This window comes from Calidris pugnax, unplaced genomic scaffold, assembly GCF_001431845.1.
Source record: "Calidris pugnax isolate Ruff unplaced genomic scaffold, ASM143184v1 scaffold20, whole genome shotgun sequence".
NCBI lineage: Eukaryota > Metazoa > Chordata > Aves > Charadriiformes > Scolopacidae > Calidris > Calidris pugnax.
The window spans coordinates 8,417,908-8,432,033 of NW_015094510.1; the positions used below are offsets into that span (position 1 = coordinate 8,417,908).

A 14,126-nucleotide genomic window follows, 5' to 3' on the forward strand; every position below is an offset into this window, starting at 1 on the left:
ACTAGGGGAGTGCTATCTACTCACTCCCAGAATAAGTAACTCCATTGATCCAGAAAACTGACTATATTTCTTGCAGCTATATAAATTAATCGAAATATTATCTGTATGCTTTTACAATACTAATTTTAAAATTGTGGGTCCTCTGCCATTTTTTCTTGTATCTGTATGCTTTCCCAAACCTATTTTGCAACAACAAGTTAAAGTCTGCACATAGGATTAAAAGTTGTGCATAGAGCAGTTAAATAATGGTTACTCATTTTTCCCAGTTCCATTTCTGATCCCTTTGTGCATTTTTATGCCTTGGTATTGTAGGTGGTCTGTGCTTTTCTACAGTTATCCTAAGCTGACTACTGCATCAGTCAAAGCCTAGGTAAATCAAGGGTAGCGAGATTAAAAAATGTCATTAGTGCAGCTGTTTATTATTTTTCCCTTGAGGTGACATCAGATATCAAACCCTTGCAGCTTAAAACTGAGCCAAGGTACATACCGCAGCAGATTGCCCATCTGGTGTGACTTCAGAATATTAAAATCTCCTGCAGGCTATCAGCACAAGGACCAGGCAAAATCTTCGCAATCATCCAGACATCTTATTTCACACTACACAGAGTTGTGTGATCTCCAATTAAGATGTTCAAAATCATCATTACTGGCTTGTGATGCATGTTGATCCTATCACCCAACCACAACAATTCCGCGTTTCATCTGTAACTGTCCAGCTAATATGTAGTTACTGAAACAAGGTCTTGCCTGTGATCCAAAATATTACAGGGAATCAAGAACTGTCATTTACAAAGTGTAAAATCAAACAACTTTCTAGACTCTGTTGAACACTGTCACTGCAGATTAATGTGATACAGCTCCTAAGCGATTGCGAAGCCATGATTTACATAAGACTGAATCTGAATGAATATAGCTTGTATAATCTCCCAGTTTAAAAGAAATGGTTGTACAATGGCAGGTACATTCAATTCTAGATACATAGGCCAAGTTTCCACCTAAACCATAAATGTATAATTATCCATATCCAACTCCTCTCACAAGCCATACCAATAGACACGGGGATAAAACAGTCAATTCGGAGACTATGCACGTGTATAGTTCAAAGCTATAAAATACCTCAAGTCTGAAAGCTTTATTGAACAATGTCAACTATAAAATATGGATAATTTAGTAAATATGGTGAACACTGACAACTTACAACAGCTACTTAGTGACTTTTTGTCTTATTTGAAGAGTGGAACATTACATTTGGAAAGCAAGTATTTTCTATTCTGAAGTATCTGTTATGGTGAATTTTCCCATGTAATTGCAGGCAGAAACCCAGAAAGGAAGTCTAGAAATCAAATGGAGTTTAGATGTTCCAGTTTTTGCATGTAACACAAACATCAAGCTCTGTGTATTAATCAAGATGTTTATTATTGTAAAATGCCAGGGTCCTAGAGCTCTAAGTGTTTTGAATGAAAACAAGGCAATGTCCCAAAAGCTTGCTGTGTCTTTGTAGCAGAGGGACAGGAGCTGCAGACCAAACCAGAAGTAACACTTAACAGAGAGGCTGTAATTAAAATCTCTATTTCTGTGGGCATAATGGCAAAGGGGAATTTTAAAGAAAGCTTCAAAAAGGAATAATTAAGTTGCTTGTGCATGCTTACAGATGACTGCTTCATAGAGTGAATGCCATCTGGGGAAAATGCACAAAGGTACCTGCTTAGAAATCTAACAAATTCGTGATGGGACTGATGTCATGCACTCATTAGAGAAAAGACCTAATGTCTTCATATTCCAAAAGAACCCAAGGTTAAAGGGGAGCTTTTGAAAATCAAAAAAATCAATGTATTTTAACAGAAAAGGTGTGTGGGGAGAAGAAAAGAAAAACAGAAAGATGGAATAGATTTTGACAAGAAAATGTACTGGAATATTTAGGTTGATAGCAGCATCAATTCTTTTAATTATGTCAGGGTTTAACCCCAGCTGGCAGCGAGGACCACAGCTGCTTGTTTACCCCTGCTTCCCCCCCACCCCTGAAAGGTAGGGAGAAGAGAGAGAAAAGGAGAGGAAAGGGGAAAAAACCCCAACTCCTGAGTTGAGATAAAAACAGTATAATAGAACAATATCAGAAAAGGAAAACAACAATAATATTAACAATAATAATAATGACACAAGACACTCTCACTGCCCGGTGAATTGGCACCATCCCTAGTGGTGATTGAGTACCCATCCCCCTGCTGACCCTATTCATATACTCAGCATGACATCTATGGTATGGAATATGCCATTGGCCGTTCCATCATTCTGCCTAGACTCCTTCTCAGCTTCTACAGGAAGCTGAAAAAAGTCCTTGAGAAACATAAACGTCGCCTGGCAACAACCAAAACAACATGCATTATTGACATTCCTTTCACACCAAATCTGAAACACAGCAACCACCAGAAAGAAAATTAACTCTGTCCCAGCTAAAACCAGGACAATCGCCGTCCAAGTAAGTCCGTCCAACAGGAGAGTATATTTGCAACTGAACATTTCGCACAGTTTTTGAAGTAGTTTAATAATACCCATAATGAAAACAGACTGCAGCAAAAGGAGTAAGGGAAGTAGTCATTAATCCTTTTGGGGAAAAAAATCTGTCTTCAATTTTCAGACGATAAAAACTATTGTCCGAGATGTGCAGATTATCTCAGAAGTATGATTATTCAAAGTTTTATTCTCTGAAGATCACAAGAGAATTTTCTTGTTAATTCCAAGGAGTTATTAACATTGCTATTTAAATATTTCTACGTTTTCTGAATTAATATGAATATGTCTAATAAAATCTAGTGAAAGGCAGTGAATTTATTGACTGCAAATTGCTGAATCTTCTCAATAGTTTGAGAAAATGAGATTTATCTGATCCTCAGCATATGAAAGGTACCCGTCTACTCTAAGCCTGGTATTGAAGCATATTCTGCAGTGAGTCAAGACAGAGGAGGATCTCCAGAGGTTCTTCTTTCCATTTGTTTTAGATTCATATTTTAGGAGTGGATGAACTGCCTTTTGTACATGCGAGTTTCTCTTCACTAGCTAAAGTGAGAGCTTCAGTTAGGTCTTACTTCATTACTCACAGAAAGGGCTTAGCTTAGTTCTTTACCTTTCAGATTGCCCTAAACTGGAGAGTATGAATCTCCCCTACGTGTAAATTCTACAAACCCTCTCACATATTTTATTTGTTTTATGGAACTGTGGTACTTGGAAATACTTTCTCGTTTCAGGTACACTGACACTCACCCCCAATATCATTACTGGCTTGTGCCATGCAGGGCCACAGGAAAGTCACATCACCTAAGTGGAACTTGGAGTAATCATTACAGGGACCAAGGGTCTTACAGTGAATGACACTGCTGTCAGGGGCTGGAGTGTAGGTGAGTCAAGTTCACGATATACATAAGAAACACAGTTTTATTTGGGATCATACCTTTCAACGCTGAGTTCTCAGCACCATTCCACACACAAGCTTGACTGCTGCTCTTGCTGCCATGCGTGCTGTTCTTCAGAGAATCCTGTATCTTGGTGCTCCATTCTTATTTCCAGTGAAGAACTGAAAAGAGTTGGTCAGTGTACTGCTCTTTAATCGTGTATGCTTTGAACCACTTCTGGGACAACATTCTTCCTTTTTCCATGTTGTAGTTCATATCAAGAAAGCTGTTTTGAAGGTATGTATCATCCATCCAAATCACGTATCTGGATTATCACAGCTTGGCTGCCTTTATTAATCCTTCAGTACAGTCAGCATTCTGCAAGCTTGGGCAGGTCTTCATATTATCCCTCTTTTTTTAATGGGACTAAGAGAGGTCTTTGTGGACACTTTTCTAGCTGGAAAACATTCATATGTTTGAAGTCCAGATTTGAAACTCACACAACGTAATGGTAAATAACAACTTTATGAGCACTTAATGGGGTGTAGTGCTTGACTCCCTGATGACTCCCTACTTAATTTGTAATCTTGTCAAAGGTTATCCCAACTGGGAGTGTTGATCTGCTGGAGGGTAGAGAGGCTCTGCAGAGGGATCTCGACAGGCTGGATGATGGGCTGAGACCAATGGAATGAGTTTCAATAAGGCCAAGTGCAGGGTCTTGCACTTGGGTCACAACAACCCCCTGCAGCGCTACAGGCTGGGGGCAGAGTGGCTGGAGAGCTGCCTGGCAGAAAAGGACCTGGGGGTGTTGGTCGACTGTCGGCTGAACATGAGCCAGCAGTGTGCCCAGGTGGCCAAGAAAGCCAACAGCATCCTGGCCTGTGTCAGGAACAGCGTGGCGAGTAGGGCCCGAGAAGTGATCATCCCCCTGTACTCGGCACTGGTGAGACCCCACCTCGAGTACTGTGTCCAGTTTTGGGCCCCCTACCACAAGAGGGACATTGAGGTGCTGGAGCAGGTCCAGAGAAGGGCAACGAAGCTGGTGAGGGGTCTGGAGCACAAGTCTTACGAGGAGAGGCTGAGGGAACTGGGGTTGTTCAGTCTGGGGAAGAGGAGACTGAGGGGAGACCTTATCGCTCTGTACAAGTACCTGAAAGGAGGCTGTAGAGAGACGGGGGTCGGTCTCTTCTTCCAAGTTACAGATGACAGGACAAGGGGCAATGGCTTCAAGTTGCACCAGGGGAAGTTCAGGTTGGATATTAGGAAACATTTCTTTACTGAAAGCGTTATCAGGCATTGGAATGGGCTGCCCAGGGACGTGGTGGAGTCACCACCCCTGGAGGTGTTCAAAAGCCGGGTTGATGTATTCTTCAGGGCATGCTCTAGTGCCCAAGATTATTGGTTTGTCGTGGGCTGCTGAGTGGGTGGGTGATGGTTTTTTGGTTTGGTTGTTGTTGTGTGTTTAGGTGGTGGGTGGTGGGGTTTTTTTTGTTTTTGTTTTTGTTTTTGTTTTTTTTTTTTGTGGTTGGACTCGATGATCTCTGAGGTCCCTTCCAACCACCACAATTCTGTGATTCTGTGATTCTGTGATTCTGTGATTCTTTGAGGAGATTTCCTCTTCACCGGTACCAGCGTGGTTGTTCAAAATAAGAGGAAATGAACTCATGAATGAAAATGAATGCAGTTTGTAGACAGATGGGGATAAGGAATTACACTATTGTTCAGAGATTGATAGACACAGTCACAGACTTTTTTCTTTCAGATTAACGGTGGCTGTAGAAGTAACAAAGATCTTGAGCTTCATGAGGCCACTCATGGGATATACTAACAGCATGGATTCTAGCGCATATCGTACCACATCACAGAAAAGAGGACAGACTTTCACTCTGCCAAATATGAACCCTGTTGATCCTGATGTGCAGTATGACTTCTAAGCTTCACTTGTCTCCTCACTGTGGACACCCTAACTTATCACTAGCCTGTGTCTGACCCTTGTTACCTTCACTGGACCTGATCCTGACCCTGACCTTCGGCCAGACTTCCTGACTTGACCTCAGATCTGCCTCATCATCACAAAGTCACCTGATGGTCTGGATTATTGACTGAACCTGGCTGCCATCCCTGGGCTGATTTTGCTTGCCTCACTTGGGGGTGGTGGGACGAGCCCTGGCTAGCAACGCCCCTTGTCCTGCTGGCCACATTATCTCCCTTGGCTCCCCATCCCTTAGGGAAAGCCAGCTCTCAGCACGCCCCGACATTTACACAGAGGCTGAGATATTGTTCTCTCTAAATTTTCCATGTATAGAGTAACAGAATCCATGTCAACTGGCCTGTGTTTTTCTTGGCAAATACATTTTGGTTTCAGTAGTCTTCATTCTGTCAGGTTGTGGTACAATGAACCAAAAACATCCTGAGAGGCTATTGTCAACTACAGAAGAGGCACTCCTGTAATGATTACAATACAATTTCTCTCATCTGCCTTATCCCCCCAAGCAAACACCTGAGAGTTAGTTACATCTCTAGGTCCTATAGGATAACCTCTATGCCCCAATTCAACATAATCATCTCCCTTGTTTCTGCTAAAATGTTTTGTAAAAATAAGTGAAAGCATTTAACTCTCTTAATCAACAGCTTTCCTTTATTATAACATAGGTGAAGGAAAATGAAAACGTAGGAAGTTTATTCTGATTCACACCTGTCATAAAACTGCCATTTGAGATTAACTTCTTAGAAGAAACTTAGCTTAGTAGCCCTGCTGCACTGGAGATATACTTATGAAGTACGCCCTCCAAGCACGTTCTTCTTCTTCCTATGACAAGAGATGAAGCTTCTATATAACGTAAGAAAGGTAGAGATTGCACTCTGTTTGTAGAAATGTAGAACTATGTGTGCTAAAGAGCCATTAAAAATCAGGTTTTCCACTGAAACGCACCAAGGAACAGAAGACCAAAAAGTAATATGCAGACTGGATAGCAACAGAGCGACTTCTGTTACCCACAAAATTGACAAGTACATATCGTTTAGACTATATTTCAGGAATTTCCCAAAATGAGATTTTTTTTTTTTAAATGAGAGAAAGCATTTTTCTTAATTTACATGTACAGTACTTACTGTAGCTGAATATTTAGTTGCCGTAACCGTGATATGATTATATCCATTATTCTTGCAAGGGGAAAAGCTAGAATGAGAAACTTAAAGATGGGTAAGAAGAAGGAAATCAGTCACAGAGAAATAAAAGCTATATAAACAAATTATAGTCAATTTTGGGACTTCCTCAATACATAACTAACTCATAAAAAGCATTAGATATGCACATACATATATGTGTTTATATCTCTTTCTCTCTCAAAATGATACATCTGTCAAAAGAAAATAAGGGATTTTTGAAAGCAGACACTATCACGCCCTGATAGAAAGTAATATAAATTACCACAAGTAAAAATGAAACATGGAATCTTAGAAGAAAGTTTGGAAAGTGAACCATAAAAAAGACGGAAGTATATTAAAAAAGGAAAGCTATGAGGAATTCAGAGAGTTACCAAGAAGTAATGGAAGATAATTATATCTTAGTGTTCTGACAGAAGCCTTAAAATCTTTACAGTAAATGCCCTGAAAAATGTCTATGCTTGATCAGACTGCTACAGACCCTTATGTTCACAAAAAACCTTCATTGCGATTTTCTCCTCCAGAAACATGTTTATTTTCTTTTGGGAAAAATTAACTATTTGCAATTATTTTACTAGGAACATTTAATAGTGTAATGGTGGAACAGACAAGGTTTGAGCAGCTCATTTAATTCTTTAGGAGGCTCTGAAAATCCCACACGAAGTATAAAATTACGTAACACAGCCTTTATTGCAGCCCATGACACTCAGACCACTTACAATTTATAATTTATATCAGCTGTCAGGCTTGGCCTAGTCACTTTGACTAGAGTTAGAACTGAGGATAATTTGGCCCATAATTAAATTACAAACCTGAACTTTATAATAATGTAGTATGCAATGTATCCTAAATAGTGCCACAAATCACATCTCCAATATCCTCATAAAGATCCATTTGATGAACTGTATAATGGACTTCTTTACTGATTTTTTCCCATCTAGGCAGTATCTTGAAGGAGGTATATTAAATTTCCCCAGCTGAATGAGAGACTAGCCTAAAATACTTTGGGAGAAATTATTAGCAACATGTAATCCACAATAAATTGATGAAGCAAACTACTTTCTTACTTCTTATATCCTCGTCTTTAACAGGGTGACTTTGAAAGCTCCAAAAAGGAGAATGGTGTTATTCAGACTACAATACTTCTGAAAGTCCTTAATTTAAATTCTAGCTGGAAAAAAGAGAAAATAAATCCATTGCACGTAAAATTTTGTTTGACATTTCAAAAAGCTGCAACGGATATAAAATCAATAACAGTATTGTGACATATGCTGTCTTCAGGGATGCCTTTCTCATCTGTACATTCTTCAGTAAAGACATAAAGCTATGCAGTTATACCTGCAGAATTTGCTAAAACCATTTACTTTGTTGTTTTCTTCAGTAACAACTCCCATGTAATAATGAAAAATAGATAAAAGTATTTTAAGGACAAATCTCAGTGAAAGCTTCATTGCAGCCCGAGTCCTTTAATTACATCTTTTTTAAGTGCCTGGAATTTTCTGCCTTGCATAATTGAAAAGGAGCCCTGGTGTCCTTTGTGCTTCTCTAAAACCTGAATGTTTTTTATAACTGGTGCAAGATACATGTTGCATTGATACTTACCATGGGGCAGGTGTGACTGACCAAGACGCCTCGCAATATAGAATTGGGATCGAAGTCAACAACATATTGGTTTCCAAAAGCCTTTCTGTTGGTAGCATAAATGAATTGCAAGAAATTCAACCAAACTACAACCAAAATATTATTTTCTTTTTTTTTTTAATGAGAAAAGGAAGAAAACAACTGTTATCAGAAGATATTAGTTCAGAGATTTTTAAGAGACAAGAAAACGTGTGTCAAGAGGTCTGACTTTGTCAAGTCTGTGATTCAAATGGCTCAAAGCTGCTTGTCTCTACAGACAAATATACCAGGTAAGACAGCATTTTCTTTTATTTCTGTCCTATCATAGGGCCCTACTTCCACCTAAAATATGCAAAAGTATTATATAAGTAGTAACCAGCACACACAGGGTGCCAAAGAATGATGGCAAACTAGTGTTTTGAGTACTTCCAACTGTACGTAGTGCACTGGGCACTTGGGCAGATGAGTTAGAGCAGGATTTAAAAAAAGAAGCAACATAAGACAAGTAACATCATACATTCTTAAAGCATCACATGAGTAAAACAATCTTGTTACCAAAAAAGAAACCAAGGAATCTCAAAGAAAATGACTACTTTTTAGGGTTTAGCCTAAACTCAGATCTCAGTTTCCCTTTAAGCAGATCAATAACAAACACAAGTTTTCTTGATGATGAGCATAAACAAAGGAAAAATTCAATTCTTTATGAAAAGACTATTAAACCCAAACATCTTCTGTGTCATGTTTTAGTAGACTCATAACTCTGTAACTGTCCATAACTAAGTTCATAACTATAACTGTACATTAGAAAATGTCTAATAACTTTTTCCCTTGCAAGAGCTTCAGGCCATTGTCTTATTAGGCTGCAAATTTCAAATTGGTTCCTTTTTCTGCTCGATAACCATGATCTTCTAGCAGAGTTCTAGCTATGAATTTTCATTTTTCCTAGTCCATGCCCCAAACAGATAGCAGAGATGGCATATACTAGTGTAGTGGCAGTGACATTGACTATATGACAATCAAATGTCCAAAAAAGCCACTAGAATTCTAGCTGCTTGTTTTACAGAAAAAAAATATTACATTTTCTTCAATAAAACTTTATTATTTGAACAGAGCATGAATTTTCTCATAACTGTAACATAAATTTGTTCATTTATTATTATGATAAACTTGTTAACAGCCAGATTCCTTAGTAAATTTAATTTTACTAGACTAGACTAGATGAACAATTTAAGTTTTTATCTACCCATTATCTTAATAATGGAATAACAGGCTTCGTGAACCATCCATGCTGTGAAAATTAAGAAACATCTTATCCATAAGTTACATTTAAGGATATTATACTGTAATAAATTTAAATTATTAACGATTGCTGTTGCAATATGAAATAAAACTGTTAAAATCAAATGGCATTAATCGTCTCTGTAAGACACGAAGACAGGTCGTGTTTTTCCAACGTAATTTTTATCAGCATTATGAGTTCGACAGTCCTATAACTTGATGTGGGATGACTTTAGTAACTGTTTGAAAAAGATGTTAGGAAAGGTATAAGATACATATTCCATTGGAATGACTACAAATGGCTAAGCAAGTTTGAGGGATTTGGGATAGGACGTCCTGCTTGGTGTTCTTCATGAGAAGGTGACACACGTTTATCTGCCATTTGCCTTCTTCTGGAAGCGCTGGAAGGTTTTGCTTGTTAGAATACTAAAATAGTGTTAGTAATAAAGACAGTTAAACTTGTATGCTTGCTGTATAAACACAACAACATTGCTCATAAAATCCTTCATAACTTTTATGTGACAGTTTAAGAGGATGAAACTAATTAAAGAACAGTTAATTAACTGTTTTATCTTCTTCTTATGGGCAAGAACTAGGCGTCACCAAATGAAATATGGAGAGCTGCCTCAACTCAGTCAAAAGCCAGCTTGCAAAGATTGTGCATGGGGATTTATTTGAAAAACTGCCTCCCTGGAACAATGAATATTAGGAGGGTATTTTTTTTTTGGTTTAAGAGCTGAGTCACAGTATTTAAAAAAAAAAAAAAAAAAGATGGAAGCGAATGGGAAGAGTATAATTAAATCCATACATTTAACTTTACCCATTTGCTTTGTCTCACATTTTTTGTAATTGAAAAATCCTCATTGCAGAACAAAAATAATGCAAAATTGCCAAACTATATGCATGCCTGTTGTGGTCTAACCCCAGGTGACAACTAAGCACCACGCAGCCGCTCGCTCGCTTCCCCACAATGGGATGGGTAAGAGAATCAGAAGGACAAAAGTGAGAAAACAGCTCAATAGGTAAAGCAAAAGCCGGGCACTCAAGCAAAACAAAACAAGGAATTAATTTGCTGCTTCCCATCAGCAGGCAGGGGTTCAGCCATCTCCAGGAAAGCCAGGCTCCATCACGTGTAACAGTTACTTGGGAAGACAAAACGCCATCACTTCAAACATTCTCCCTTTTTCTTCTCCCAGCTTTATACATGGAGCATGATGTCGTATGGCATGGAATATCCCTTTGGTCAGCTGGGGCCAGCTGTCCTGGCTGTGTCCCCTCCCAGCTTCTTGTGCACCCCCAGCCCACTTGAATGGGCAGGTGGGGCAGAATGAGGAGCAGAAAGGGCCTTGACTCCTTGTAAGCACTGCTGGGCAATAACTAAAACATCCTCCTGTTATCAACGCTGTTTCCAGCACAAATCCAAAACACAGCTGCATACAAGCTACTGTGAAGAAAATTAACTCTGTCCCAGCCCAAACCAGCACAATGCTCCAGACAATCTGCATGCTAAGTATAATCTCTGCACAATTATAGTTTTACTGATTAATTTCTTTCTTGCAATTTTTTCCTTAGTCGTGATTAATCTTGGCCAGCTAAGCTGCTGGAAGGGTGTATTTGTTCTGTGAAGCACCTAACAAGCACAAGAGGGGTAGTATAAAATAATAATAATTGATCAAAAGTACTAACATTTACTTTTGGCTTAGCAAAAGTGCCTGATAAATTATTCCCCTTAGTGTTTCTCTATTATTGCAATATAGTACCTTGAAAGTGATATATTGGCACAAGCCATTGTGTTCTACCACAGTGCAATTAGGAGGTCCTTTTAAACAGCTTTATCATACGCATACATAGGCTGATTAATTTTCTAATCAAATGTTCCAGGAAATCATTAACCATGACATTAAACAGTGTTGTGATAATTATATTCTCCACAAAGAATTCCAATATAAATTTACAAAACATCTATAGAAATGTGCCAAAGGACAGTTTAATGTATACAAATAATTACAGCTCCTTAGCCCCGCAGCTCCCTGGCGTTAAACCCAAGTCCCACAAAGGTCCAGTTTGAATTCTGCTGCGTTCCACCAGAGCTCCATGTAGTGGTAGTCATTACATTTCATAGGTCACTGCCTGTGTCAGTCACGCTGAAGGACTGGGATTTTGATTCTTTTCATGTCATTGCATTGGAATGAAAGCCCCTCAAATCACATGGGAAAAAGTGAGTGCTGAAAGTTGGAGGGAGCATTTTATTTTCCCTGCATTCGAGACAACACAAAGTGACAGAAAGAATATGGAAACCTGAGCATCCTTCTTAGCGAATGACAGAAGAAAAAAAAGAAACTTGTTCTGTTTTGGAAAATATCTTACAATGTTCTTTTTCTTAATGATACCTAATATTGAGATTGGGAAATAGATTTTCTTCTATATAAGTCTCTAGTTTGCATCATTATTCTAACTACTGTTAATTTGAGATAAAGATAAATGCAAAGTATTGATCGCAGTAATGAGAATTCAGTTACTTCCTAAAGCAAATACAATTGGCTACCCTACAGCATAATGAAATCTCTATTTACCTGTGCATTTCCCCATAAACCGCAAAGTCTTGGGGGTCTATCCATTACAGAAAACAGTTGCACTAAGCAAATGCAGCACGTAGGTACGCCTGTGCTTTTGGCCTTGCTTGTACAGTTAACAGCTCCTCCACAGAGACTGCTGGCCACAAAAAATCCTGCCTGAAGAGGTCGATGGAAATACTGCCATTGTTCTGAACAGGGCCTATGTCTCTCCGGTGTTATTCTGCTTTCTTAACCCAGTACCAGCAAAATGGTATAAAATAGATGTTATAAAAGTATAAAGATACAAAGATACATCTTTTATATAAAAGATATAAAATATTAATATTATAAAAATACTAAATTTAATATATAAACATCAGGTCTCTGAATACATCACAAATTTATATAGAAATAGATGAACTGGTTTTCACCTGTGAAATAGGGACTCCTTTGTAGAGAACTGGAATTTTTAACCAAACCAGGTTTTGGAAATTTCCATCCAGTTAGGCCAAACCAGTGATGGGCCTATCTTGTCCTTTGGCTGGGAGAGGTCAGGTGACAGAATCACAGAATGGCAGAGATTGGAAGGGACCTTCGGACATCATCATCGAGTCCAAACCCCCTGGCCGAACCAGGTTCACCTTTACCAGAAAAGGCGGGACCTGAGCAGCAACGAAATAAAACCTTCCTGAAGGGGGTAAAGGCGTATCTTAACCTCTTAGATAGAGCTGATTTTACCTCAGAACAGGGGGTTTTACTCATCTTCTGCAGGCTGGATGGGGCTTTGAGCAACCTGCTCTAGGGGGGGGTGTCCCTGCCCATGGCAGGGAGGGTTGGAACTCAGTGATCATTAAGGATCCTTCCAACCCTAACCATTCTAGGATACCATTTTCTGGTTGTCACAGAGCCGTTCTACCGCGGCAGAGCTGGTTGGGGGGGAGGGCACACCTCACTCACTCTCTCTGCCAGAGGGGACTGTCACTCGCCATCCCCAGGGGACGTTAATCTGGCGGCCCACCCGCTGATCGCTGACAGGGGAACCGCCCCGTCAGAGCGGGCCGTGGCCGCCGCGGCTACGTGGCAGCAAGAAAACTTCCTGGACCCAAAACAAGACGCCCTCAAACCCTGAAGAAAGCCCATATGCAGCCACAGACCCGCCACAGAGGTTGCCCCCGTGGCCGGACTGACCCCACGGGCCCTCTCCGCCCGCTCGGGACTACGGATCCCTTCGCGCAGCCCCGTCTCCCGCCGCGGGCGAGGGCCGCGCTGCTCCCTGGGACATGTAGTCCAGACTGCCCCCCAGGTGCGGCGACTGGGTCTTCCTCGCCGGAGGCCAGCTGATTCACCGGAGATTGGCAGGCGGCCAGCCAATCGGAAGACGACATTCCTCCCTTTGCCGGCGCGGATTGGCTAGCAGCGGGGAGGACGGGGGCGGGACCCGGCTGTGGCGGGACGATTCGGACGGCGGGACGTTGCTGAGCTCTGACAAGGCGCCGAGGAGCGGCCGTTGGGAGCGCGCGCCCCTGTCCTGTCTCCCTTCCCCGCTCCGGGCGTCGCCGGTGCCGCGGCTGGGGGTGGCCGCCGGGCGCGGAGGGCGGTGGCGCTGGGATTAGAGGCTCCTCGCTAAATCCTTTGCCGCCTTGAGGCGGTGGCGGCTTTAGCCCTGAGCTCCCCCCCCCTCCTTCCCCGCCCGGCCGAGCCCAGCTAAGCCGCGCTAATCGCAGGCGTCCAGCTCGGGCAGGGCCGCCGGGCCTGGGCCCGATCCCGGGCAGCCATCTCCCCTCGTCTCCCCTCCCGGCCGCCGTCATGGAGCCACGGCGGCCGCGGCAGTCTTACCGTGCGCCATCCTCCCCGCCGGGTCGCGGCGGGCGGGAGAACAAGGGGCTCCGTCGGAAGGTCCCGCTGGGGGCCGGGAGCGCCAGTGGCCCCGAGGAGCCGGCGGACGGCAGGAAGCCCAAATTCGTAAGTACAAGTTGACCCCAAGCCGCCTCCTGGTCCCGCTGGGGCGGCCTGAGGCGTGGGCCTCTCGCCGGCCCTGCCCGGCCCAGCGGGGCGTCTCCCTGCCGGGCCTGGACCGAGAGGGCCCGACCGTGCGGCCGGTTCGACCGCTCCCCTTTCCACC

The 14,126-nt window shown here is 41.8% G+C and overlaps 1 protein-coding gene across 2 annotated transcripts in view; it reads left to right on the forward strand.

The window, feature by feature from the left end:
* The first annotated feature begins 13,473 nt into the window (after nt 1-13,473).
* DIAPH3 (diaphanous related formin 3) overlaps nt 13,474-14,126 on the forward strand; it is a 234,753-nt gene continuing 234,100 nt past the window's right edge. For both annotated transcript variants that reach the window (XM_014965690.1, XM_014965691.1), the window contains exon 1: nt 13,474-13,966. In XM_014965690.1, coding sequence (XP_014821176.1) covers nt 13,811-13,966 — 156 coding nt within the window. In that variant the 5' untranslated portion in view covers nt 13,474-13,810. The remainder of the gene's footprint in view (nt 13,967-14,126) is intronic.